This window comes from Salmo trutta, chromosome 14 (genome assembly GCF_901001165.1).
Source record: "Salmo trutta chromosome 14, fSalTru1.1, whole genome shotgun sequence".
In the NCBI taxonomy this organism is placed as follows: Eukaryota; Metazoa; Chordata; class Actinopteri; order Salmoniformes; family Salmonidae; genus Salmo; species Salmo trutta.
In genome coordinates this window covers 21,824,966-21,850,769 of record NC_042970.1, presented here as the reverse complement: position 1 = coordinate 21,850,769, position 25,804 = coordinate 21,824,966, and the positions used below count along the sequence as shown (strand labels likewise).

Below are 25,804 nucleotides of genomic sequence, written 5' to 3'. Positions count from 1 at the left end.
CCCTCCGATTTGACACACTGAACTCTATCAGAGAAGTAGTTGGTAAACCAGGCGAGGCAATCATTTGAGAAACCAAGGCTGTCGAGTGTGCCAATAAGAATGTGGTGATTGAGAGTCGAAAGCCTTGGCCAGGTCGATGAATACGGCTGCACAGTAATGTCTCTTATCAATGGCGGTTATGATATCGTTTAGTACCTTGAGCGTGGCTGAGGTGCACCCATGACCAGCTCTGAAACCAGATTGCATAGCGGAGAAGGTACGGTGGGATTCGAAATTGTCGATAATCTGTTTGTTAACCTGTTGAGGACAGACGTTCTGCTAGCGGAACCCCGTTCCGCCTGCGGAACCCCTAGCCAACAGCCAATGGCATCGCACGGCGTGAAATACAAAACAAACAAAAATTCCAGAATTCAATTTTCTCAAACAATCAACTATTTTACACCATTTTATCGATAAGACTCTCGTTAATCTAACCACATTGTCCGATTTCAAAAAGGCTTTACAACGAAAGCAAAACATTGTCAGCAGAGTACCCAGCCAGAAATAATCAGACACCCATTTTTCAAGCTAGCATATGTCACATAAACCCAAACCAATAATAATTATTTAACAATTATTTTAAGAATTATAGATACAGAACTCCTTTATGCAATCGCTATGTCCGATTTTAAAATAGGTTTTCGGCAAAAGCACATTTTGCAATATTCTGAGTACATAGCTCGGCCATCACGGCTAGCTATTTTGCCATCCGCCAACTTCGGGGTCACCTAAACTCAGAATTACTATTAGAAAAATTGGATTACCTTTGCTGTTCTTCGTCAGAATGCACTCCCAGGACTTCTACTTCAACAACAAATGTTGTTTTGGTTCCAAATAATCCATAGTTATATCCAAATACCTCCGTTTTGTTTGTGCGTTCAGGTCAGTATCCGAAGGGTAACGCGCGAGCGCATTTCGTGACAATTTTTTTTTAAATATTCCATTACCGTACTTAGAAGTGTCACCGAATAAGTCGTACTTGTCGTTGAATATGTCGTATGGGAGATAGAAGGACCAAGGCGCAGCGGGATTGTGGACACTCATGTTTATTACTGATAAAAACATGTAAGGTATCCACTTGAGAAAAAACAAAACAACAAACAATACTCACAACAGCAACAGTGTGGCAGGCTCAAACAAACGCAGTGCACACAACAATTCCCCCACAACCCCAAAGACAAACACACACACCTATATAGGACTTCCAATCAAAGGCAACTATACACACCTGCCTTCAATTGGAAGTCCCAATCATCCACCCAACATTTAACAAACACAAACCCCCTGCCACATCCTGACCTAGACAAAGCAATACGCCCTCTGCTGGTCAGGACGTGACAGTACCCCCCCCCCCCTCAAGGTGCAGACTCCAGGATGCACCTAAAAAGAAAAACACAAGAAAAACACAACAAAATTCCCAATACCCCAACAAAAACCAACAAACAATAACCCCTAAACCATACGGGAGGGAAGGGAGGGTGGCTGCCGTCACCGACGGCACTGTGCTACACCCTCCCTCCCCAACCCACCTATCCTGGAGGTGGCTCCGGTTCTGGCCGTTCCAGGCAGTCGGGCCACTCTGGCAGTTCGAGGCAGTCGGGGCAGTCTGGCAGCTCGGGGCAGTCTGGCAACTCGGGACAGTCTGGGAAGTCTGGCAACTCGGGACAGTCTGGGCAGTCTGGCAACTCGGGACAGTCTGGGCAGTCTGGCAACTTGGGACAGTCTGGCAACTCGGGACAGTCTGGGCAGTCTGGCAACTCGGGACAGTCTGGCAACTCGGGACAGTCTGGGCAGTCTGGCCACTCGGGACAGTCTGGGCAGTCTGGCCACTCGGGACAGTCTGGGCAGTCTGGCCACTCCGGCAGTTCAGGGCAGTCTGGCCACTCCGGCAGTTCAGGGCAGTCTGGCCACTCCGGCAGTTCAGGGCAGTCTGGCCACTCCGGCAGTTCAGGGCAGTTTGGCCACTCCGGCAGTTCAGCGCAGTCTGGCCACTCCGGCAATTCAGCGCAGTCTGGCCACTCCGGCAATTCAGCGCAGTCTGGCCACTCCGGCAATTCAGCGCAGTCTGGCCACTCCGGCAGTTCAGCGCAGTCTGGCCACTCCGGCAGTTCAGCGCAGTCTGGCCACTCCGGCGACTGTTGACTGGCGGGCAGCTCCGACGACTGTTGACTGGCGGGCAGCTCTGACGACTGTTGACTGGCGGGCAGCTCCGACGACTGTTGACTGGCGGGCAGCTCCGACGACTGTTGACTGGCGGGCAGCTCCGACAACTGTTGACTGGCGGGCAGCTCCGACAACTGTTGACTGGCGGGCAGCTCTGACGACTGTTGACTGTCGGGCAGCTCTGGTGATGGTTGACTGGCGGGCAGCTCCGACGACTGTTGACTGGCGGGCAGCTCCGACGACTGTTGACTGGCAGGCAGCTCCGACGACTGTTGACTGGCGGGCAGCTCCGACGACTGTTGACTGGCGGGCAGCTCCATCACACAGCCCTTGTGCCCCCCCCCTAAAAAATTATTGGGGGTGCCTCTCGGTCTCCCAGTCCTTGCCAGCCTTCTTCCGCTGCTTGGTCCTGTGTTGGTGGGGAATTCTGTCACCGAATAAGTCGTACTTGTCGTTGAATATGTTGTATGGGAGATAGAAGGACCAAGGCGCAGCGGGATTGTGGACACTCATGTTTATTACTGATAAAAACATGTAAGGTATCCACTTGAGAAAAAACAAAACAACAAACAATACTCACAACAGCAACAGTGTGGCAGGCTCAAACAAACGCAGTGCACACAACAATTCCCCCACAACCCCAAAGACAAACACACACACCTATATAGGACTTCCAATCAAAGGCAACTATACACACCTGCCTTCAATTGGAAGTCCCAATCATCCACCCAACATTTAACAAACACAAACCCCCTGCCACATCCTGACCTAGACAAAGCAATACGCCCTCTGCTGGTCAGGACGTGACAAGAAGCATGTCAAACGCTGTTTAAAATCAATTTTTATGCTATTTTTCTCGTAAAATAGCGATAATATTCCCACCAGGCGACGTTGTATTCATTCAAAGACTGAAAGAAAAACATGGTGAGTTCTCGTGACCGCGCATCTCCAGTCTCACTGTCCCCAGGCTGACCAATTACAAAGTCTGCTGCTGTACTTTGCCCAGAGACAGCAGACACCCCATTCCACTTTCTGGCAGCTTTAGAGAGCCAATGGAAGCCTTAGAAAGTGTCACGTTACAGCACAGATGCTGTAATGTCGATAGAGATGCAACAGATGGACAAGGGCACTTCCTGTATGGAATCTTCTCAGGTTTTGGCTTGCCATATGAGTTCTGTTATACTCACAGACACCATTCAAACAATTTTAGAAACTTTAGAGTGTTTTCTATCCAAATTTACTAATTATATGCATATTCTAGTTTCTGGGCAGGAGTAGTAGCCAGATTAAATCGGGTACGTTTTTTATCCGGCCGTGAAAATACTGCCCCCTATCCCAAAGAAATTAACTTGGCTTTCAAAGACCTTAGAAAGACAGGGTAGGATAGATATAGGTCTGTAGCAGTTTGGGTCTAGAGTGTCACCCCTTTTGAAGAGGGGGATGACCGCTGCAGCTTTCCAATTTTTGGGAATCTCAGATGACACGAAAGAGAGGTTGAACAGGCTAGTAATAGGGGTTGCAACAATTGCGGCAGATAATTTTAGAAAGAGAGGGTCCAGATTGTCTAGCCCGGCTGATTTGTATGGGTCCAGATTTTGCAGCTCTTTCAGAACATCAGCTATCTGGATTTGGGTGAAGGAGAAATGGTGGGGGCTTTGGCGGGTTGCTATGGAGGGTGTCGGGCAGTTGACCAGGGTAGTGGTAGCCAGGTGGAAAGCATGGCCAGCCGTAGAAATGCTTATTGAAATTCTCAATTATAGTGGATTTATCAGTGGTAACAGTGTTTTCTAGCCTCAGAGCAGTGGGCAGCTGGGAGGAGGTGCTCCTACTCTTCATGGACTTTACAGTGTCCCAGAACTTTTTTGAGTTAGTACTACAGGATGCATATTTCTGTTTGAAAAAGCTAGCCTTAGCTTTTCTAACTGTCAGTGTATATTTGTTCCTAACTTCCCTGAAAGGTTGCATATCACGGGGGCAATTCGATGCTAATGCAGAACGCCACAGGATGTTTTTGTGCTGGTCAAGGGCAGACAGGTCTTGGATATTAGATTTATTTTACTTCCACTATAAGGTATTCCAGTGCTCATTGTTGCTGTTAAGTAGCTTTTATTTCTACTTCTCAACACAAGCCGTCTTGTTTGAGCATTCCCTGAAGCAAACACCAAACTCGAATGTATCAGCAGGTGCACAATTTGTTAAAGCTGGTGCTTTATATTACAAACCCAATTGGGGGACACATGTCCATTAAAATTATAGCCTAGAAGACAAATTAAATGATTGTCGTATCACTGCAACACGTCCCTTTAATAGGCCTAGAGAGCAATGTTTAAGTTGGATTTAGGGAATAGCCTAAACATTTTCTGACAACTCAATATGGATTTAGGCTACCCATGGCATATAGGCCTATCATTGATGGGGCATCAAGTGTCCTATGCACTGTGGAATGTTAAATATATTTTTCAGTCATTCATGCATCTAAAAACCAATCTGTTTAACATGGGGGTTTTTTGTGCGCAATTTTCTCCTCTCTATCTTTGAGGGGAGACACACAACCCTATTTGTGGGATAAATGAACCACAAAAAATCTGTAGCTGGTGCTCATCTTCGTCTATAACCACATTCAGTGACAATTTCCCGATTAATCATAGTCCTGGCCAAAAAAAAATACACTTTCATTGGAGATTCTCAATTAAGTGTGCTTTTGAAAAATACTACTAGGCAGCTGTGTCTGGGAAACCAACCCTTTTAGGGCATGGGCTAAGGTTTTTAGGCAATGATGGCACAGATAAATAGCCTTCAACATATTGTCATAGTCTTATTTTTTTGTTTTAATTGTATATATATATATTTACATTTAGGTTACTTGTCTCCAAGATATGCATTGTCTGTGAGCTGGTTTTTTTTTGTTCAGATAAATGAAATAAGACAAAAAGGATATATAGGCATACACATGCCTAACAATAGGAATTTCCTATCAAAAACAGCAAATTCTCAAGTTTTATCAATTCCATAAATGTATTTTACACAGAACCCAACTTTTCCTCTGTGTTGACACTCCCCATGTGGTTTTGACAGCATGCAAAAACTGTATTGTAAGAGGCGTGGCTAAACGCATTTCTACAGTGGCGCTCCAAACTAGCTGAACAAAAACAGCGTAGCCATCTTGAAGCCCCAGAGCATAGGACACAGTAGCACTCCACTTGGGAATTTGTCTAAATGTATGGTTAAAATCCTGTCGCTACCCATAATTTCATCATCGAATATATAGCGTAGAGTAATTCCACAATCACTTGGCTAGAATATGATCGCAAATACGCGTCATACAACATGTACTATCGAGTTGATTTTCTCCCCACTAGCTGTTGTTGTTCAGTGTTGTTTCAGCCCTTACATCCTTCGTAATGTCAGTCAGGAGCCATTTGTCCCGCCCTTTATCACCGGGAAACGACCAATCACAGCACTTTGGAATCTCTGTGGGGTGACGTTGCATGTAGTCTGCGCATGCGCGCGTCACTTTCGACGCTCCAAAGCTTGCAGCAGTGTGAAGATGGCGGCAGGCTCCGATTTGCTAGATGAGGTTTTCTTTAACGCTGAGGTGGACGAGAAAGTAGTTCGTGATCTTGTGGGGTCTCTTGAATCCGAGCTTTCGGGTCACGAGAGCCCTGAGGCAAGTAGCCAGACAGTCGCTAAACACATGGCCAGTTCCGGGACAGGGTTTAATGCTAATGTCCAGCAGAACAAACGGGGACTTGCTCAAGAGGTTGCTAAAGCAGGTATGCTGTGGTAACGTTGTTTTGCTTGTTGTTTCAAGTGTAAACGAAAGCAAACACTAGTTTATCTTGTGAGTACCTACTTAGCATTGTTCACCCCCTTCTCTCACCCTTGTTTCCGCTCCACAACAGGGGCTGGAGTGCAAGGGGGTGTCATTAGTAATACGAGGTTCCAGGGTTCAGCTATGGATGCCTCATCGAGTGAGTCGGACTCATCAGCAGGACACGGCCAAGGAAAGACTGTTGCTGTCAGTGCCAGTATAATAACTCCTGTCCCAAACCACGGGGGGAAAGTATCCTCTTCCGCAACTCAAACTTTGAATGGAGGCAGTTTATTGAACTGTCACAATTCAGGAAGCGCTGTCTCTCTCAGTGGGACACCGCTGTCAAGTAGTTGCACGAGTAGCGGCAATGCCTCGGTAGCTGTCACAGTTGTCAACAACGGGCCGGGGTTGTCAAAAGGACATGCGAGTGCAGTAATGCCACCTTCATTGAACACCACTATCAGCCAGGCATCATTCGTGAACTCTCAGAATGTTGTCACCTCGTCTCACGCTATGAGTCTGGGCACTGGACCTGCCATATCACATATTGTGAGGCCATCTATGCAAACTGCGGGATCGGGTACAGCGATGAATGGTCCTAATGCGGGATTGCCTTTCGATTGCCTGAACAATGGTCAGTCGCCCACTTCTGTGGCTGTCAGTGCGGGGTCGCACATCATCATGGCAGAGGCGCCCAAAACAATCATACAGACTGCTCCTGGTGCTGTAACGAACCCGTCGTTCCAGAGCGCACCGAGGGTTTCCACTCCGGTGACAGTAGCTGCGAGCCCGGGAGGGAGCCGTTCTATCGCGCAACAAGTGTTGGCGCCTCGGCACCCCCAGACATCTCCGAACCAGCCCAACGTTCAGAACATCCAACTTCCCCCAGGTACGCTTGTCTCGCTTTGAAATTAAATACTTACAAAAACGTAATATACGAAAACATAATATTGTTCTGGTATTTAAAATTTTATGCCTACACATCGTTTTAAAGACAGTCAAATAGAAGTATATTGCAGACTTGGTGTTGTAATAGTATACTTGCTGCTTCATTGATTATTCTCTGATGATGTTGACCCGTCAATCAAAGGGATAAAACTTACTGGTTGTTCATTGCTTCATCATTTGCACAGAAAATCCCGAACTTTCCCTGCTGATCTGTCTTGGTTGTTCATTGAATTGATGTAGAGTGCCCTGTTGTGCCTCCCAAGCGCGCTCCTGTTGTGTCTATGCTGCGCTGTTCTCTGCCTGTGCACTGTTAACATTCCTGTCAACTCTTGTTAACACTCAGGAAATGGAAATTCATGTATGACAAGTAGATAATCAAATACTAGCTTGTCAATATATTTTCTGTTATCCCTATGCTTTATTTATTCTGTCATGTAACATTTAGCCTACACAGTAAAAAGTTTGATCACTCATAAACACTAACAGATATAAGGGAAGGCAAACAGGGATATGACATATGCAAGTACAGCATACCGTTTTGGCCTGGTAAGAGCACTACTACAGTATTACCTGTATGCTGTATGATAATGACGACCACCACCAGAAGTGGAGACTGTTGCTGCCCTATGTGCCAGCCTGTCTAAGAAGTGTGTGTATAATGTCCTGTCCTCTGTGAGCTCTCTGTGAATACAGGACCAGCTGTGCCTGTAATGCAGCCAGTCTTTTTCTTGAGACCCTTCTTGTGGCGTAGTCAGTGTTGATCCCCCTGTGGCGAGGCACGGTGTCCCGATGCATTACCATGTAGATTACAGCGTGACTCGTTTACACTGCCGCCTCGGTCTGTATGGAACTCTGCCGCCTTGTCTCGCCTTGCTTCTTTAGGAAGACTGATTAGCATGAAATGGCACAGTGTTTATGGCCCTTATCCAGCGCTCTATCTCTCAGCTAAATGTTAGCAGATGTGGGAATCGGAGCTAAACTGCTGCCAAGTACTACCTGTTCTATAGAATCCCTCTTCTGTTGATGTAGAGGAGTGTTGTTACAAATGTATTACAGTGTTACAAAGTGTTGTAAAGGGAATCTAACATGGTGACAGGACGGTTAGGGGAAGTCGAATGACCTTTTCTCTCTCCCACAGGTATGGTCCTGGTGCGCAGTGAGAGTGGGCAGCTGTTGATGATCCACCAGCAGACCCTGGCTCAGATGCAGTCCCAATCCCAGGGAGTCATGGCCCCCCGCCCAGCCACCCCCACCAGCACTCCTCCTTTCCAGATCACCTCAGTCCAGGTTTGTTCAATAGACAAGGTCACCTCAGCCCAGCTACCCCCAAAAGTACTCTCCAGATCAGACCACCAGCCACCCCCCTTTTCAGATCATTCCCTTCCAGGTTAAATTAGTCTTAAACCTTCCTCTTTTCCTCAGGCTCCTGGAACGCCCATCCTCACTAGGCAGGTGACTCCCACCACTATCATCAAGCAGGGCTCGCCTGTGCCAACCTCTGCACCTGTCACCACCACCCTCCAGAAGCCTCCTGTCACCACCACACTCCAGAGGCCTCCTGTCCTACAGGTACAGTGGGGGACAGGCAGTGGGGGGCTACAGCAGAGCAGGAGAGATGTAGTAGGATGCACACAGTAGGTTATATTATACAGTAGGGCCTTAGCAGAAGGCAGAAACAGCACCAGTCATGTGAAACGTGCTTTTTTTTTAATTCTCTCGAGGGGCGCTTCTGTAACGTAGGCATCTCTTTTGAGCTTGAATCCCCTTTTGTGTCTGAGAGTGCTTTCCTGGTGTGTCAGTTTAGTGTGTGTGTATGTGTGTTTTCTGTGTATCTACTATGAGTGCAAGCTGCAGGCTCTCACACACTCATTATCACAGCCAGTGGTTTCAGTGAATGCCTGATTTGTCCCGGGCCAACAGTTTCTGACTCCTTTTCAGTTCTCTCAGGTCTTGTATGCACTGGGTCCTCTCTTAAAGGGATCTGAAGAGTGTTTGCTGTCGGCCAGTGCTGGATAGATGTGTGTGGAGCCCCATGCTATAGCTCTCCTCCCCTTCAATGAGGTGTCTCCTCAAAGCTCACTATTTTAGTCATACATTTGATCTGGCTTATGGTGCATTGAATATAACAACCTGCATGATGTGTGTATTTCCCCCCCAGAGTCCCATGATTGTGGTAGGTGCTGCTGCAGGCACTTCTATGGGGACAGCGCTACCAGGGGCCACCCAGAGGACCGTCACCGCATCACCCGGGACCACTGTACGCTTTGCAACGGTGCGGAACTAGGTTCCACCCACCCCCATTGGTCGGGGCTAGGTCCTCTGTTCAGGGAATGCTCCTTTGCTAGACCATAGCTGTATTTCTAGTGCTTTGATGGTCTCTGGTAAACAATAAAAATACTGCAAATTTAGAAGGATATGATGGCTTTTGATGAAGTAAGAGCCCATGATGGTTCCTGAATTAAGGAGCTTGACTTTGTTTCTAAGGCTGCCCCCTGTTTATTTTGCTGTAGGAGACGATGGAGAATGTGAAGAAATGCAAGAACTTCCTGTCTACATTAATCAAGCTGGCGTCCAGCGGGAAGCAGTCCTCAGAGACTGCCGCCAACGTTAAAGACCTGGTCAAAGATCTCCTGGTGAGTGACCACACCAGGGCTGCCGGAAAACATGTAGCGAGGCGGCATTTGCCACCGCACTTTTCAATCAGGTGTGGCAGCGTCACACCACTTTTGATTTAGTTTAATAAAATATATTGATGCAAAGTGTTAAGTGCTGTTTTTTTACGGTTTTGCCTCATGAGTTGACAACTCGCGCAGAATTTCTCTGGCCTTCACATTGGAATGCTGCTTCAGGCTCTTAACGTGTCTTGACCAATCAGATTCAAGTAAATTGCAGGTCGCATGGTCTGGGCACAAAGCTTAAGGCGTTATCTCAACTTCCAGTATTTATTTAGCAAGCGTGATAACACATCACTCCCGACAGACACAAGCAAAAACTCTGTGGGGCGGCAGGTAGTCTCGTGGTTAGAGCGTTGGACTAGTAACAGGAAGGTTGCAAGATCGAATCCCCGAGCTGACAAGGTAAAAATCTGTTGTTCTGCCCCTGAACAATGCAGTTAACCCACTGTTCCTAGGCCGTCATTGTAAATAAAAAATGTGTTCTTAACTGACTTGCCTAGTTAAATAAAGCTAAAATAAAAGCAAAAACTCTTCCATAAATGTAGTAGCCTATACACCTAAACATTAGCCATCTGACATGCGGTATTGTATGGAAATAATACTATTTTTTAGTCTAATCAACTGTAGGCTACTAACAACAGCAACTGCCTACTATGCACCCTGTCCCTCTGGCCAGGGTAAACAAAGTGGTAACGTTGTGTATTTGTAGCCCATTTTGTTTGTGAGAAATTGTAAATCGGATCAAATTTGGTTTATATACTGAACAAAAATATAAACGCAACATGTAAAGTGTTTGTCCTATGTTTCATGAAGTGAAAAAAAAGATCCCAGAAATGTTCCATACGCACAAAAAGCTTTTTTCTCTCAAATTTTGTGCACACATTTGTTTACATGGCTGTTAGTGATCCTGCCAAGATAATCCATTCACCTGACAGGTGTGGCATATAAAGAAGCTGATTAAACAGCATGATCATTACATAGGTGCACCTTGTGCAGGGGACCAAAAAAAATCTGCAGTTTTTTCACACAACACAATGCCACAGTCTCAAGTTTTGAGAGGGTGTGCAATTGGCATGCTGACTGCAGTAATGCCCACCAGAGCTGTTTCCAGATAATTTTAATGTTAATAATTTCTCTACCATAAGCTGCCTCCAACGTCGTTTTAGAGAACTTGGCAGTACGTCAAACCGGCCTCACAGCCGCAGACCACGTGTAACAGCCAGCCCAGGACCTCCACATCTGGCTTCTTCACCTGCGGGATCATCTGAGGCCAGCCACCCGAACAGCTGATGAAACTGAGGAGTATTTCTGTCTGTAATAAAGCCCTTTTGTGGGGAAAAACTCCTTCTGATTGGCTGGGCCTGGCTCCCCAGTAGGTTGGCATATGCCCTCAGGCCCACCCATGTCTGCGCCCCTGCCCAGTCATGTGAAATCCATAGATTAGGGCCTAATGAATGTATTTCAATTGTCTGATTTCCTTATATGAATTGTAACTCGGTAAAATCGTTGAAATTGTTGCATGTTGCGTTTTTATATTTTTGTTCAGTATATTAAAACTTGGGCTGACTAGTTTACCTAGACTTTTTCAATCCAAAATTATTAACTGGAATGAATCAATAAACACAATAGCTGACAGACTGAATAAATCTTTAATTAGGCCTGCAGTTGCATAGGGCAGGACTACACAATGCAAACCTGCATGAAGCAAACTCAGCCCTGTGTGTTGTATTGTCCAAATAGGTTGCTTTCTAAGAGGTCTGAATAGGAATCCCCCCTAGTCCTTCTTTAAAATATAGTTCTTATGAACAAGTACAAGGTTGCTGCAGTTTGACAGAGTTTTCATCCTCCCAAGGCCAGAATTTTTTTTTAAACCATGTGACTTGATTTAGAAAAACTCTGGTCCCATCATAGCCCATATTAAACCTTTTTACGACAGATTAATCACATTATACCGTATAAGGTCTAGAGGTTTACCGGGTTAGGTTACCAGATCAGAAAAAAAACTACAGGCCCCAGAATTTTTTTCCGCCACACCACTCTGGGTGGTGCCACCTCTAGACCACACACACCACTGATGGGATCCAGGTAGAGATCAGGACTGTTGGTGTCAGCTGCTGAGAGTATCACAATAGACAGGGATTGCAATCTGATGATTAACATTTTGCATATTTCTTTGGAACTGATGGTCTGTTCTCATTTCCAACAGGAAGGGAAGATTGAAGTCGAGGACTTCACCAACAGGTTATACAGAGAGCTCAACTCCTCACCTCAGCCTTACCTCGTGCCTTTCCTCAAGGTAAGGAATCCTCCTACGCACCATTGAATAAACAAAACCGAGTTATGACCCAGTCTTCAGCACCCACCCACCAGTTTGCTTACCCACCAAACTATTCTGCCTAATGATCAAATTATCTCTGCCTTTCTGTCTGTGTGTCTGTTTGTCCTCCAGAGGAGCCTTCCTGCCCTGCGGCAGCTCACCCCAGACTCGGCAGCCTTCATCCAGCACAGTGGGCTCCAGCAGCAGGCCCCTGCCACCACCCCCACCACGGTGGTACTGGACAGCCCAGCCCTGCGCCCTGCAGCCCAAACCATCAGACCACACCTCCAGCCTGTCATCAGCAAACAGGGGCAGACTACCCAAATGGTACTATACCACCATATTGCTATTATTAGTGATAGATTATAATCACATCTCATTGTTTACTCTTATTAAAATCGGTAGTATTAGAAGTACACTACATGAACAAAAGTATGTGGACACTTGCTCGTTGAACATCTCATTCCAAAATAATGGGCAATAATATGGAGTTGGGCCTCACTTTGCTGCTATAACAGCCTCCACTCTTCTGGGAAGGCTTTCCACTAATGTTGGAACATTTCTGCGGGGACTTGCTTCCATTCAGCCACAAGACCATTAGTGAGGTCGGGAACTGATGTTGGGGGATTAGGCCTGGTTTGCAGTCGGCGTTACAATTCATCCCAAAGGTGTTCGATGGACTTGAGGTTAGGGCTCTGTGCAGGGCAGTCAAGTTGTTCCACAATGATCTTGACAAACCATTTCTGTATTGACCTCGCTTTGTGCACGGGGACATTATCATGCTGAAACTGGAAAGGGCCTTCCCCAAACTGTTTGCCACAAAGTTGGAAGCACAGAATCGTCTAGAATGTCATTGTATGCTGTAGTGTTAAGATTTCCCTTCACTGCATCGCAGTGCTTGAGGCGTCACTACAGACCCGGGTTTGATCCCAGGCTGTGTCACAGCCGGCCATGACTGGGAAACCCATGAGGCGATGCACAATTGGCTCAGCATCGTCCGGGTTAGGGGACGTTTGGCCGGCCGGGATTTCCTTGTCCCATTGCGCTCTAGCGACTCCTTGTGGCGGGCCTGGGCGCCTGCAAGCTGACTTCGGTCGCCAGCTGGACGGCACATTGGTGCGGCTGGCTTCCGGGTTAAGTGAGCAGTGTTTAAGAAGCAGTGCGGCTTGGCAGGGTCGTGTTTCGGAGGACGCATGGCTCTCGACCTTCGTAGGGGAGTTGCAGCGATGGGACAAGACTGTAACTACCAATTGGATATCACGAAAAAGGGGTAAAAAGTACAACAAACAAAAAATAGTTTCCTTCACTGGAACTAAGGGGCCTAGCCCGAACCATGAAAAAGAGCCTCAAACTATTATTCCTCCACCAACAAACTTTACAGTTGGCACTATGCATTGGGGCAGGTAGGGTTTTCCTGGCATCCGCCAAACCCAGATTTGTCCGTCGGACTGCCAGATGGTGAAACGTGATTCATCACTCCAGGGAACGCATTTACATTGCTCCTGAGTCCAAACGCGGCGAGCTTTACATCGCTCCAGCCGACGCTTGGCATTGTGCATGGTGATCTTAGGTTTGTGTGCGGCTGCTCGGGCATCGAAACCCATTTCATGAAGCTCCCGTCGAACAGTTATTGTGCTGACGTTGCTTCCAGAGGCAGTTTGGAACTTGGTAGTGAGTGTTGCAACCGAGGACAGACGATTTTTACGCGCTTCAGCACTCGGCGGTCTCGTTCTGTGAGCTTGTGTGGCTTAGCACTTTGCGGCTGAGCCGTTGTTGCTCCTAGACGTTTCCACTTTACAATAACAGCACTTACAGTTGACCAGGGCAGCTAGGGCAGGGCCGAAATTTGACAACTGACTTGTTGGAAAGGTGGCATCCTATGATGGTGCCACGTTGAAAGTCACTGAGCTCTTCAGTAAGGCCATTCTACTGCCAATGTTTACTATGGAGATTGCATGGCTGTGTGCTCGGTTTTATACACCTGTCAGTAACGGGTGTGGCTGAAATAATTGTTTGAAGGCGGTGTTGTTAAAGGAATTTTATATCTTGATGATAACAATCAATAATCAATTCGCCTTGACTAATGCCCAAGGTTTGTAAGACAATGGGTTAAAATAATTAGGCAAGGACTCAGCTTTCTGCAGCTTTATTCATGAGAACGTTCTGGCGTCAGGATAACAAAACAGTCATTATATACTTCTTGCTTACTTACGCACATGCATTTACACACAATCTGTTGGTGATCTACAACCCCCATTGACTTCTCACGCTGTTAATCACATTCTGGCTCAGCCTGTTCCTTTCCTTCAAGGTTAGGAACTCTTTGAAGTTTTACTCCCTTGACCATCTGCTTCTGTAGCTCTCTATACTAATTGCATACACACGTTTCTTTCCCTCTCCAGTGGTTCCTGGACTTTCCGGAACTAATCAGACCAATCGATCCCTACATTGATCATTACATTGATTATTCATTAACCATGCTGTATGACTACATGTTTACATTATAGTCATTTAGCAGACGCTCTTATCCAGAGCGACTTACAGTAGTGAATGCATACATTTCATACAATTTCATACATTTTTTTCTGTGCTGGCCCCCCGTGGGAATCGAACCCACAACCCTGGTGTTGCAAACACCATGCTCTACCAACTGAGCTACAGGGAAGACTAATAATTCATCATGGTTTATTGATTCATTTACCTTTATTAGATCATTCTCTTATCAGGTGTCCATATACTTTTGTGTATATATAGTGTATATGAAAGGATTTCCCGCCTACATCTTTCCAACTGCCCCATTGACCCCTAACCTTGAACCATCAGGTGCTCCAGCCTCAGCAGCAGGGGGCAATGGTAAGGCCTCTTCAGGTGACCCCCATGGTGACCCTCAGAGGTCCGCCCCCCCACAGTCACATCATGCTGGGACAGCCACAGGTTCAGCTCAAACAGCTACAGACAGGTGAGTGGGGGAGGAGACAATGTGATACAAAAAGAGAAACCAAGAAATCATATCTGTCTGATCTCTTTCTGACTCCTGTCTATCTCCCAGTCCCTGTGGTGAAGCCTGGAGTGTTGACTGGATCTAAGTCGTCTCCTGGTGCTGCCTCTCTGGCCACTGCAGTTCAGAAGAACAAGCTGAAGGAAGCTGGGGGCACGTTCAGGTCAGCTATGTATGTCACATCCACAAACCAGTAGGGGGACAATTATCACAACTAAAATGAAAGATTGAAAAGTTATGTAGCTGTTGCCTGGCTGACAGCTTTTTTTTGTGTCCAGGGATGATGATGACATCAATGATGTGGCATCTATGGCTGGGGTTAACCTGTCTGAGGAGAGTGCCCGTATCCTGGCAACCAACTCCGAGCTGGTGGGAGCGGTGACACGGTCCTGTAAGGACGAGGCCTTCCTCCATACCTCCACACTGACCAGAAGAATACTGGAAATAGGTGAGACTAACACACACACACACACACACACACACTGAAAGATGCACCTTTGAGCTTAGCTTTCACACTGGTTCCCTAGATCCTCACTGACTGCAAGTGTTTCCTCTCCTCAGGTAAGAAGTTTGGTGTGAGTGATCTGGGGCCGGAGGTAGTGAACTACGTGTCCCACGCCTCCCAGACCAGGCTGCAGAACCTGTTGGAGAAAGTCTCTGAGGTGGCCCAGCAGAGGAACATCAACTTCAAGGTCTGTACAGTTTTGTGCATATTTGCATCTTTAGCATGTGTTCCTATGGTCTGGTACTTTATGGTGAATGAATGTATGTGTTGATAGGAGGACAGTCGGTACGAGCAGACGAGCGACATGCGTGCCCAGATCAAGTTCTTTGAGCAGCTGGATCAGATGGAGAAACAGAGGAAAGAGGAGCAGGAGAGAGAGATTCTGATGAAGGCAGCAAAGGTACTGGAGCTGTTTCAGCACAGACCTATTCCACTATCACTCCCATTATATTAGACTTTTAGGGCCACTAATGGTGAGAGGGTGGACATTAATTACTTTATTCTGGAGACCCAGTTAACACATTCCGATCTATTTTCTGATGGGTGTCCTTTCAGTCTCGTTCTCGTCAAGAAGACCCTGAGCAGCTGCGGTTGAAACAGAAGGCCAAAGAGGTAAGAGGGATGGATAGGGTTATGAGAATTTGGCATAACAAAATACGTGTCACCGAAGTGTCCATAGTAGGGGTGTGTTTATGTAGGCCTATCTCGTGTATATGTGTTTGTCTCCAGATGCAGCAGCAGGAGCTGTTTCAGTTGAGACAGAAGGAAGCTAACCTGACGGCGCTGGCAGCCATCGGCCCCAGGAAGAAGAGGAAAATGGAGGCTGCAGCCGCTGCAGCTGGAGCTGAGGTAACATGGTCTCCACCTTCTCTCAAAGTGTGGTTGTGGGTTGTTTCTTCATGTAGTCAAATCACAATCTTCTCTGTCTCCTTTTTTATTTGTCTTTTGCCCTCAAACTCCCCCTCAACTCTCTGCCACTTTCTCACTTTCCACCTCAAACTCCCTCTCTTGTTCTCTCTGACTGTCACTCTCCCTCCCCCATCTCTCTCTCAGGGCTCAGGGTCCAGTCCCTCTGCGTCTGGTAGTGGTAGTTCAGGAGCGTCCAGACAGTTTATCCGCCAGCGCATCACGCGTGTCAACCTCAGGGACCTGCTCTTCTGTTTGGAGAATGAGAGAGACACCAGTCACTCCCATCTCCTCTACAAAGGCTTCCTCAAATAGACACCGAGAGCCAGACCAGAGAGCTGTCACCCTAACCTCCACTAAAGCAACTCCCTCAAATAGGGCTGTACCCTAGAATTGGATAAAGAGGACAGTAATACAATGATGTCAAGATTCTTCAGGCCAAAGTGAATGGAGCTAACTAAAGTGACTGGAACGTTTGTCTCTCCTGTATACTCTGGTTGTCCTTTCGCTCTTCATCTGGTTCTAGGCCCGACCACTCCCTCTACACTCCTCCACCTTCCATCAGAGCAATCCTGGAACTCACATTTTCTACTGTTTTTATTTCCTTTTTATTGACTTTGTTTTATAATCCCCTTTTAATGAAACTGTAAATAAATTAATACACATTATTATACATTTTACTTGGAAGGCCATTTTGTAGTGTGCAAACCGATTCTACAAAAAAGTCAATTAATTTTATAATTCTGTTTATATGAAAAAAATATTTTTAATAATTAATCATCAGTGTTTCTAGCGATTGTTAAGAACAATTATCCTTATCTTGTTATAGGTATTCTATTGGCCTCTGAATTAGTTTGAACACTTCTGATTTCTTCTTGCCTTCCTGACAAAAGAAGCCATATATTTTAATATAATGTTGAACAGCAAAGCAATTAGTCTAGTGATTCATTCTGAAATCTGAAGCAGTCGATGTGTCTCTTTAGTTTCTCTGTTTGAGCTTGTCTTGAATTCAATGTCTTGTATTTATATTCTGTAATCAGATCAAACATGTTTTTCTTTTCAGTCTCCATTTGTGTTTTTGAGATCACATCTCCTGTGTTTCTGCATGGGTTAAGGTGTGAAAATGTGTATTTTAGAGGGAATGAGTTGATAGTCTACAATTGTATTCTAATGATTTAATATTTTTTTATGCATTTTTGGGTAATTTAGGTATTTGCAGTGATGAATTATTGGATTTCAACAATAGTAAAAACTATTTTAAAATAGACAACTCAAAGACCCCTTTGTCACCACAAAACAGCTGTGCACATGCATGTAGGAAAGTTTCATTTTTATTAGTTTTATTGGACTGCATGTATTCTACCATTTCTCAAATAACTTAATTATTATAAATCATTGCATTATTCTTCTATTCTAACCCTAGATTTGATGATATTCTGAGGTATGAATGGTGATGTTATTATTTTTAAAGCTGTCCTATCTGTTCAATAATCTGTGCTTCTGTTCTGATGCCCCATTGGACAGCCCTGGCCTGTGGTATATTTTCCTGATCACTTTGATTTTAGATGAAGATTTTTCGGTACCTGTTACTTTACATATTTGTCTCTTACAGAGAAATCAAAGTAAGGGGGAGCATTGTATGTCTCCCTTATTTCTTGTACATTTTGCACAGACACATGTTCATATGTAAATATTTTACCTAAAGTTTTTTAAATGCAATGGTTTTGTATAGGATTGTAAGATAATAAACTCCTTCAATAAAAGTGCAAAATATTTTCATATTCATGCACTAGAGGACAATGCTACATCACTGACGTCTGCATGTTCAGTTTATGAAATAAAATTATTATTTGGTTATTGCAGATCTTGGATGAACAGTGTTAGTAGTAGATCTGTAGTTTTGCAAGGTCAATATACTGTACAGACTTTCCATGTAGCTCATTTTAATTTAGGTGGTCCTAATCGTCTGTTTGAACCAATAGGATTGAGACATTTTCACATTCTCCTGACTCATTTCCTGTCTGCTAGCATCTATAAAACCAACATTTGTCATCATCAATATCTGTCCTCCAGCTCAACAGAACAGACAGACACAGCAGCACACCAGTCTGTCCTTCTGTTCTGTGTCGGTTCGGCTCGGTTCAGTCATCCACTATTATTAAAAGACAGGAATGGGCTGCATAGTGTGCCTGACGTATTGGAAACAGATGCTACATCAGATGCCAAGTAACGTTCACCACAACTGGGGGATTGAAACAATTACACCATTCGGAGTGTCTGTTGGGACATAGGCCTGATGTTACACTGATTGTGACCAGCTTCAACATGCATGCAGAACAATTCATATAATGGCCAGCTGCAGCTTTCAATACTGATTCATTCTATTTTCACTCTGTTCAATGGTTGTGCTGTTAATTTCCACAAGATGGCAGTAGTAACTTGCGCTATTGACATGTGTATGTTTTCAGGTAACCTCAGCAGAGCAAGATCTGCTCAATGTGGATTTCATTATAAATTGTAAGCCGCATGGCTGTGACTTGATTTATCCCTTTATCACTGAACTGTTTACTCAGTTCAATCTCCAATCTAAGACAGCCAGAGGGTGGGGTCGGTGCTCAGTGTCTGTGACCTATAAAGCATCATCTCATGGATGCTCTTGCTGAGCATATTCCTGAACAACACACATCTTTTCATTGAATAGTGATGATTGTATACAGTGTCAATAACTTACACAAGTGTGTGGCACTCCCCCAAGTGAGCAGAGCACTCAATGCTGGGATGTGAGTCATTGTTGGTTGCTTCCTTGGTGCCAGACAGACAGGGCATCTGAGTACAGCTCTGGTGTTTCAGGCTCACCTGCCCTTTGTGCTTCGGCCCAATCCAATATTTTCCCTGGTAATTCCCTTCTACTGCACGACATGGCTGCTCTTTCAGAGTTAAGTCCACATAATCTCCCACTTGAGTGCCAGAAACAGAACGAGGACTGTAGTTGCCTAGCGACATCTCAGTGAGTGCACCTGGAGGTGGTGGGTAAATACCCTGAGCCTTCAAGGGGGTAGAAGTGACATCACTGCTTCCTGTGATAAGTGTCATAGAACATGTTTGTTTACGACCTCTCATTTGTTAAAGGGAAACTGCACTCGCTGTCGTGACGTGACTTTCATTAATGTGATTAATCGAATTACTGTTATCGAATCAACTAACTATGTTTAATTGTTACACAATTAAATTAATCATGTAACAATTAACTCATTAGGAATTTGGGGAACCACAGAAGAAGTTGTTTATAGAGTTATCAACACCCGAATTAAACTCTAAAAGATATATAAGTTATATATCGATAAAGGTCACTTAATCATTACCTCATATCAGTCTCATTCTGAACGTTGCATACTCCTTTGATCCGCAAGAACCCCAGCTTTACTTATGATTCAGCACTACACAAAATTAGTTTAATTATTTATTTACTAGCTAACAAAATAATAACACAGAATAACATAAACACTTAACACATGAGAAAAAGTCCCGAGTGGACTAACAACAGCATGACTGCTTGGTTACCACAAGAGAGAGGGGTAGATAGGGAGAGGGAGAGACAAAGAGAGAGTCAAACTTTCGTTGATACATGTGGAAACTACCCTCAAAGTAATAATTTACTCTGCAAATGAACCACCGCCCGTTTGGGTAAGAGATCATTAATGTAAACTCAGCAAAAAAAGAAACGTCCTCTCACTGTCAACTGCGTTTATTTTCAGCAAACTTAACATGTGTAAATATTTGCATGAACATAACAAGATTCAACAACTGAGACATAAACTGAACAAGTTCCACAGACATGCGGCTAACAGAAATGGAATAATGTGTCCCTGAACAAATCAAAAGTAACAGTCAGTATCTGGTGTGGCCACCAGCTGCATTAAGTACTGCAGTGCATCTCCTCATGGACTGCACCAGATTTGCCAGTTCTTGCTGTGAGATATTACCCCACTCTTCCACCAAGGCACCTGCAAGTTCCCAGACATTTCTGGGGGGAATGGCCCTAGCCCTCACCCTCCGATCCAACAGGTCCCAGATGTGCTCAATGGGATTGAGATCTGGGCTCTTCGCTGGCCATGGCAGAACACTGACATTCCTGTCTTGCAGGAAATCACGCACAGAACGAGCAGTATTGCTGGTGGCATTGTCATGCTGGAGGGTCATGTCAGGATGAGCCTGCAGGAAGGGTACCACATGAGGGAGGAGGATGTCTTCCCTGTAAAGCACAGCGTTGAGATTGGCAGTCTTGTACTGGAGTGTTCAAATAGAACAGATACTCAGTGATTGTATGAGATGGGATTTTCTCCTTCCCACCTCGTGTCTTTAGTCAAAGTTCTAGGACCACTTTTATATGCCCAGCGGCAGACTGGCAATGTTAGGGTCTAGTCTTTATCTTCTAGTGATGAGAGTTTCAGGGTTTCCAACCATTTCAACGTGTGGACCACGGTCTCATGTCTTCTGGTATGGTATGTTAAATCTTAGCGAGTCCTTTTAAGCACTCTGGTCGAAAAGGGCAGTTCCATCACACTGACACACTATTCTGACCTAATTCGGGGTGTGGCTACTTAATGTGCAAAGGACGTGAAAAAACATTTTCTCATTAGAAAACCAAAATCACATTCCTATCTTAACAAAAATAGTTTAATCGTTGTATTATTGTATTAACATCACATTGGATGGAAACTTGACAGCCAAAGGAGGTTTCCTTCCTCAGTTACAGTATTTGGTTCATAAAGTTTTTAATAACATCACAAAATGACAAGCAATATGACATGATTATTCTTTAGATCCCCACTGACCATTCCTAACATTCCTATCTTGGAAATGTTGTTCCAGTATTCACTTTTTCGGTGTTATAGTTTTGGCAGCAAAAGTCTTCTGGGGGACAAAGGCATACCTTAGGTTGATACTGAAGAGCAGGAGGGAGATTCCCCTCCTCCCCTAATTTATGACAGAATGTTAAGGTGTCAAAACTGGCCCAGCCCCCTTCTGTGGGTGATTGGTATCTGGTCATTGTCAAGCATTTGCCAAGCTGATCTGAGGCCTTGGATCCTCAGCAAGGAGAGTTATGACACGGCTGATTTGGCATCGTTATTTGGCTTGCTCCTCAAGAAATGCTACTACTTAGAATTTTTTTCTTCTTCTTTGGAATTTAACGGCGGTTTGAACCCAATATGTTGCATTACCGCCCCCCCCCAAACTGGATTATAATATAAATTCTTTATACTTTGTGATAATATATATACTGCTCAAAAAAATAAAGGGAACACTTAAACAACACATCCTAGATCTGAATGAAAGAAATAATCTTATTAAATACTTTTTTCTTTACATAGTTGAATGTGCTGACAACAAAATCACACAAATATAATCAACGGAAATCCAATTTATCAACCCATGGAGGTCTGGATTTGGAGTTACACTCAAAATTAAAGTGGAAAACCACACTACAGGCTGATCCAACTTTGATGTAATGTCCTTAAAACAAGTTAAAATAAGGCTCAGTAGTGTGTGTGGCCTCCACGTGCCTGTATGACCTCCCTACAACGCCTGGGCATGCTCCTGATGAGGTGGCGGATGGTCTCCTGAGGGATCTCCTCCCAGACCTGGACTAAAGCATCCGCCAACTCCTGGACAGTCTGTGGTGCAACGTGGCATTGGTGGATGGAGCGAGACATGATGTCCCAGATGTGCTCAATTGGATTTAGGTCTGGGGAACGGGTGGGCCAGTCCATAGCATCAATGCCTTCCTCTTGCAGGAACTGCTGACACACTCCAGCCACATGAGGTCTAGCGATGTCTTGCATTAGGAGGAACCCAGGGCCAACCGCACCAGCATATGGTCTCACAAGGGGTCTGAGGATCTCATCTCGGTACCTAATGGCAGTCAGGCTACCTCTGGCGAGCACATGGAGGGCTCTGCGGCCCCCCAAAGAAATGCCACCCCACACCATAACTGACCCACCGCCAAATCGGTCATGCTGGAGGATGTTGCAGGCAGCAGAACGTTCACCACGGCGTCTCCAGACTCTGTCACGTCTGTCACGTGCTCAGTGTGAACCTGCTTCATTTGTGAAGAGCACAGGGCGCCAGTGGCGAATTTGCCAATCTTGGTGTTCTCTGGCAAATGCCAAACGTCCTGCACGGTGTTGGGCTGTAAGCACAACCCCCACCTGTGGATGTCGGGCCCTCATACCACCCTCATGGAGTCTGTTTCTGACCGTTTGAGCAGACACATGCACATTTGTGGCCTGCTGGAGGTCATTTTGCAGGGCTCTGGCAGTGCTTCTCCTGCTCCTCCTTGCACAAAGGCGGAGGTAGCGGTCCTGCTGCTGGGTTGTTGCCCTCCTACGGCCTCCTCCACATCTCCTGATGTACTGGCCTGTCTCCTGGTAGCCCTCCATGCTCTGGACACTACGTTGACAGACACAGCAAACCTTCTTGCCACAGCTCGCATTGATGTGCCATCCTGGTTGAGCTGCACTTGTGTGCGTTGTAGACTCCGTCTCATGCTACCACTAGAGTGAAAGCACCGCCAGCATTCAAAAGTGACCAAAACATCAGCCAGGAAGCATAGGAACTGAGAAGTGGTCTGAGGTCCCCACCTGCAGAACCACTCCTTTATTGGGGGTGTCTTGCTAATTGCCTATAATTTCCACCTGTTGTCTATTCCATTTGCACAACAGCATGTGAAATGTATTGTCAATCAGTGTTGCTTCCTAAGTGGACAGTTTGATTTCACAGAAGTGTGATTGACTTGGAGTTACATTGTGTTGTTTAAGTGTTCCCTTTATTTTTTTGAGCAGTGTATATATATATAAAACACCCTTCCATCTAACCCTACACTCATTAAAAATCCACTACCCCATTCCACTACTTTGACCCTATCTGCTCCTGCACCATGCCAAAGGCCTGGGAGGATGGGACACCAACACTCAACATACCCTGTAACTCAAGTCAAATCTCGTATGCCCAAATACTTCTCTACAGCTGCTAACACAACATATATTTTCTGTAATGTACGTTCCATTTCAGCAGTACAGTTGATAACTATTGCTATGAACACTAAGAAACCAACCTTACTGAAGCATATATCACTCGTTTTCCAATCCCTCTGTGCTGGCACAGATGTACTACTCACAGGGATCCTCTCAGGATCCATCACCCTTGACATATCCTTCTCTACTTTCTTCACTGCCTCAGCTTACGACACCTTCTGCACTACTCTGACTCTAGCCACCTCAAACTGCCTCACTCGCACCGGACACTTCCGATCCCCAGCAACATTGGCACCCCTACAGTTGACACACACAATTTTATCCACCGAAACTACACAATCCTCTATCCCATGCCCTCCTGCACACTTCCCACATCTTGGAATCTCCATCCTACAAACTGCTGTGACATGACCATAAATGTTGTACCTGAAACAGTGCAATGGATTCGGCACAAACTCTCTAACAGGATAACTGATATATCCTAACATGAATTTGTTGGGTAAAGATGTAAAGTTGTGAAACTCCTCTGTTTCACGACGCACATTACTGGGTCTGCGTCACAGCATACGGCGGGCATCACAAACACCAGGAATCTTCAACTTAAATTGCTCCACCTACAAAATGAACGCCACCCCAGAAATCACTCCTTTCAATAGTGCCCTGTTAGAGCAAAGCAAGAAACAGATCTTGACCCAAGTTGCGTGACATGGAGAGCCCGCTCCCTCTGGTCAGAAGAAGTACAAACAAATATCACAAGTCCACTACAGGTTACCTCCACTGATTCAACTTCACCCAACTCCTTTCCCACCCACCCTGAAACCACAAATGGATCTACCAAAAGGCAAGGATCCCCTTTCTCCAAAAATGTCACTCCTACTGGAACAGATTCTTCTTTATCATGACCACTGATGCCAGGCTCAGGTTCCGAGCTCTTCACCACACCTTCCACCTTACTTAACTCACCCTCATTCACCTCTATTTCACCTCCAGAACTCGGTCTGGCTCACGACTCACGCTGTTTGCACTTGACACCAATCCTCTTCAACAGCCCATCTCCATTTTTATTGGCATCTTCCTCAAACTCAAATCCAACCTCATTCTCTTCTACCTCTTTTTCCTCTTTTTCCTCCTCCATTCCTCCTCAGAAATCCACCTTTCTGTGTCCCTGTCCCAATATTCCTCTTCTCCCGACTTTGCTTGCGGCCGGTGGCATCCCGACATAACTCCATCACATTATCATCCTTCTCACGTCGGAAACGTGTCTTCTCTGGGCACCAAGATTTTTAAAGCATGAGCAGTGGCCACACACAGAAAAAAGGCCCCCAAACTCAACTCTGTTGTACTAGGAAAACCTTCAGCTCAAGTCAAAGAACCTTCCCATTGTTTACCTATTCAGATAGAAGTGCTCTTGAAGGGCAATGATGGTTAAAAGTTATTAACAACGGTTCAAATGAAGAAGAGGCTCAGTCCCGGAGGACCAGAGGTCAGGTTCAAATGAGTTTTTACAGTTGGAATGAATAAGTCAAAGATCATACAGCAGCTGACCTCCATCTCCAAGAAGAGGAAGAACACCTATTCCTTATTTACAACAACTTATTGCTCTTATTTACATTCATGATTTTCATTGTTCCAGAGTGGGTTAACTTTGACTTTAGGGTCGTTGAGTATTTGGGTCAAGTGGAGCAGTGTGCTCCGCCCTGGAAATGCTATAATAAGCCCAGTGTTTGGCACTGGAATGGGTTCATAACCGCAGCTGAACCTGTGAAGTCTTGACTGGGGTTAATAGCTTGTTGCCCTCTTTAATGTGTCTCATTCAGACTAGCCCACTGCTGCAGGCCACACACACATGCACGCATGCATGCACAAACACACATACACTCAGTGGCGGCCGTCATTCAGGGCAGGTGGGGCAGAGCCTGTTTGGGCTTGCCTGTTTTGCATGTTATTTTGGCATTAATACACGTCCCATATCAGTTTGTAAACAATGTAAAAAATAATATATTTCATTGAGTTAATAAAGTCGCATAGAAACATGGTCTCTTTTTTGTTTTCTTGAGTAAGGCAGCTCCAAAATGGTGGTGGGGCAAGTCAGCAGAAAATATGGAGCGTTGCGCCATGATTGGCTCAGTGTTCTGTCACTCATGGGGACTTTTCATCACTGCCAAGTGTAAGAGGAGACCTTGAAAATTCTAGCCCATCCACGAAGGCTAAAGGTCATTGGCTACAGATAAAATTAAGTCAAATCACGTTATATGTACAGTAGCTTTGATTGGACTGTGATTAATCTGGGATTAAGGGGCTCTTTTCCAAGTTTAAAATGATAAACATTCAACATTGGCCATGCTGTCAATGAAGCATGATTTGTGCCACCCTCAAAACATCTGATAACTTGACTTCAGTGAGTT

At 45.3% G+C, this 25,804-nt stretch overlaps 1 protein-coding gene across 2 annotated transcripts; it reads left to right on the top strand.

The window, feature by feature from the left end:
• The first annotated feature begins 5,732 nt into the window (after positions 1 to 5,732).
• Positions 5,733 to 18,175, top strand: taf4a (TAF4A RNA polymerase II, TATA box binding protein (TBP)-associated factor). 2 transcript variants are annotated; one of them, XM_029774889.1, is made up of 16 exons: positions 5,733 to 5,975; positions 6,105 to 6,905; positions 8,103 to 8,251; positions 8,387 to 8,533; positions 9,123 to 9,236; positions 9,475 to 9,597; positions 11,846 to 11,935; positions 12,089 to 12,283; positions 14,780 to 14,915; positions 15,006 to 15,117; positions 15,233 to 15,402; positions 15,516 to 15,646; positions 15,734 to 15,859; positions 16,015 to 16,071; positions 16,189 to 16,308; positions 16,513 to 18,175. In XM_029774889.1, the coding sequence occupies exons 1-16, from the start codon at positions 5,750 to 5,752 to the stop codon at positions 16,678 to 16,680; spliced, it is 2,865 nt and encodes a 954-aa protein (XP_029630749.1). In that variant the 5' UTR covers positions 5,733 to 5,749; the 3' UTR covers positions 16,681 to 18,175. The 2 variants fall into 2 exon arrangements, with proteins under 2 accessions (XP_029630749.1, XP_029630748.1); XM_029774888.1 differs by having other exon boundaries at positions 15,006 to 15,126.
• Positions 18,176 to 25,804: the final 7,629 nt, after the last annotated feature.

Bases quoted from the DNA above. Each gene is read 5' to 3' on its own strand.
- taf4a (XM_029774888.1), top strand. From the start codon at position 5,750: ATGGCGGCAGGCTCCGATTTGCTAGATGAGGTTTTCTTTAACGCTGAG. The intron at 8,252-8,386 runs GTTTGTTCAATA...TCTTTTCCTCAG, and splicing joins TCCAGATCACCTCAGTCCAG to GCTCCTGGAACGCCCATCCT. The intron at 12,284-14,779 runs GTACTATACCAC...TTGAACCATCAG, and splicing joins AGGGGCAGACTACCCAAATG to GTGCTCCAGCCTCAGCAGCA.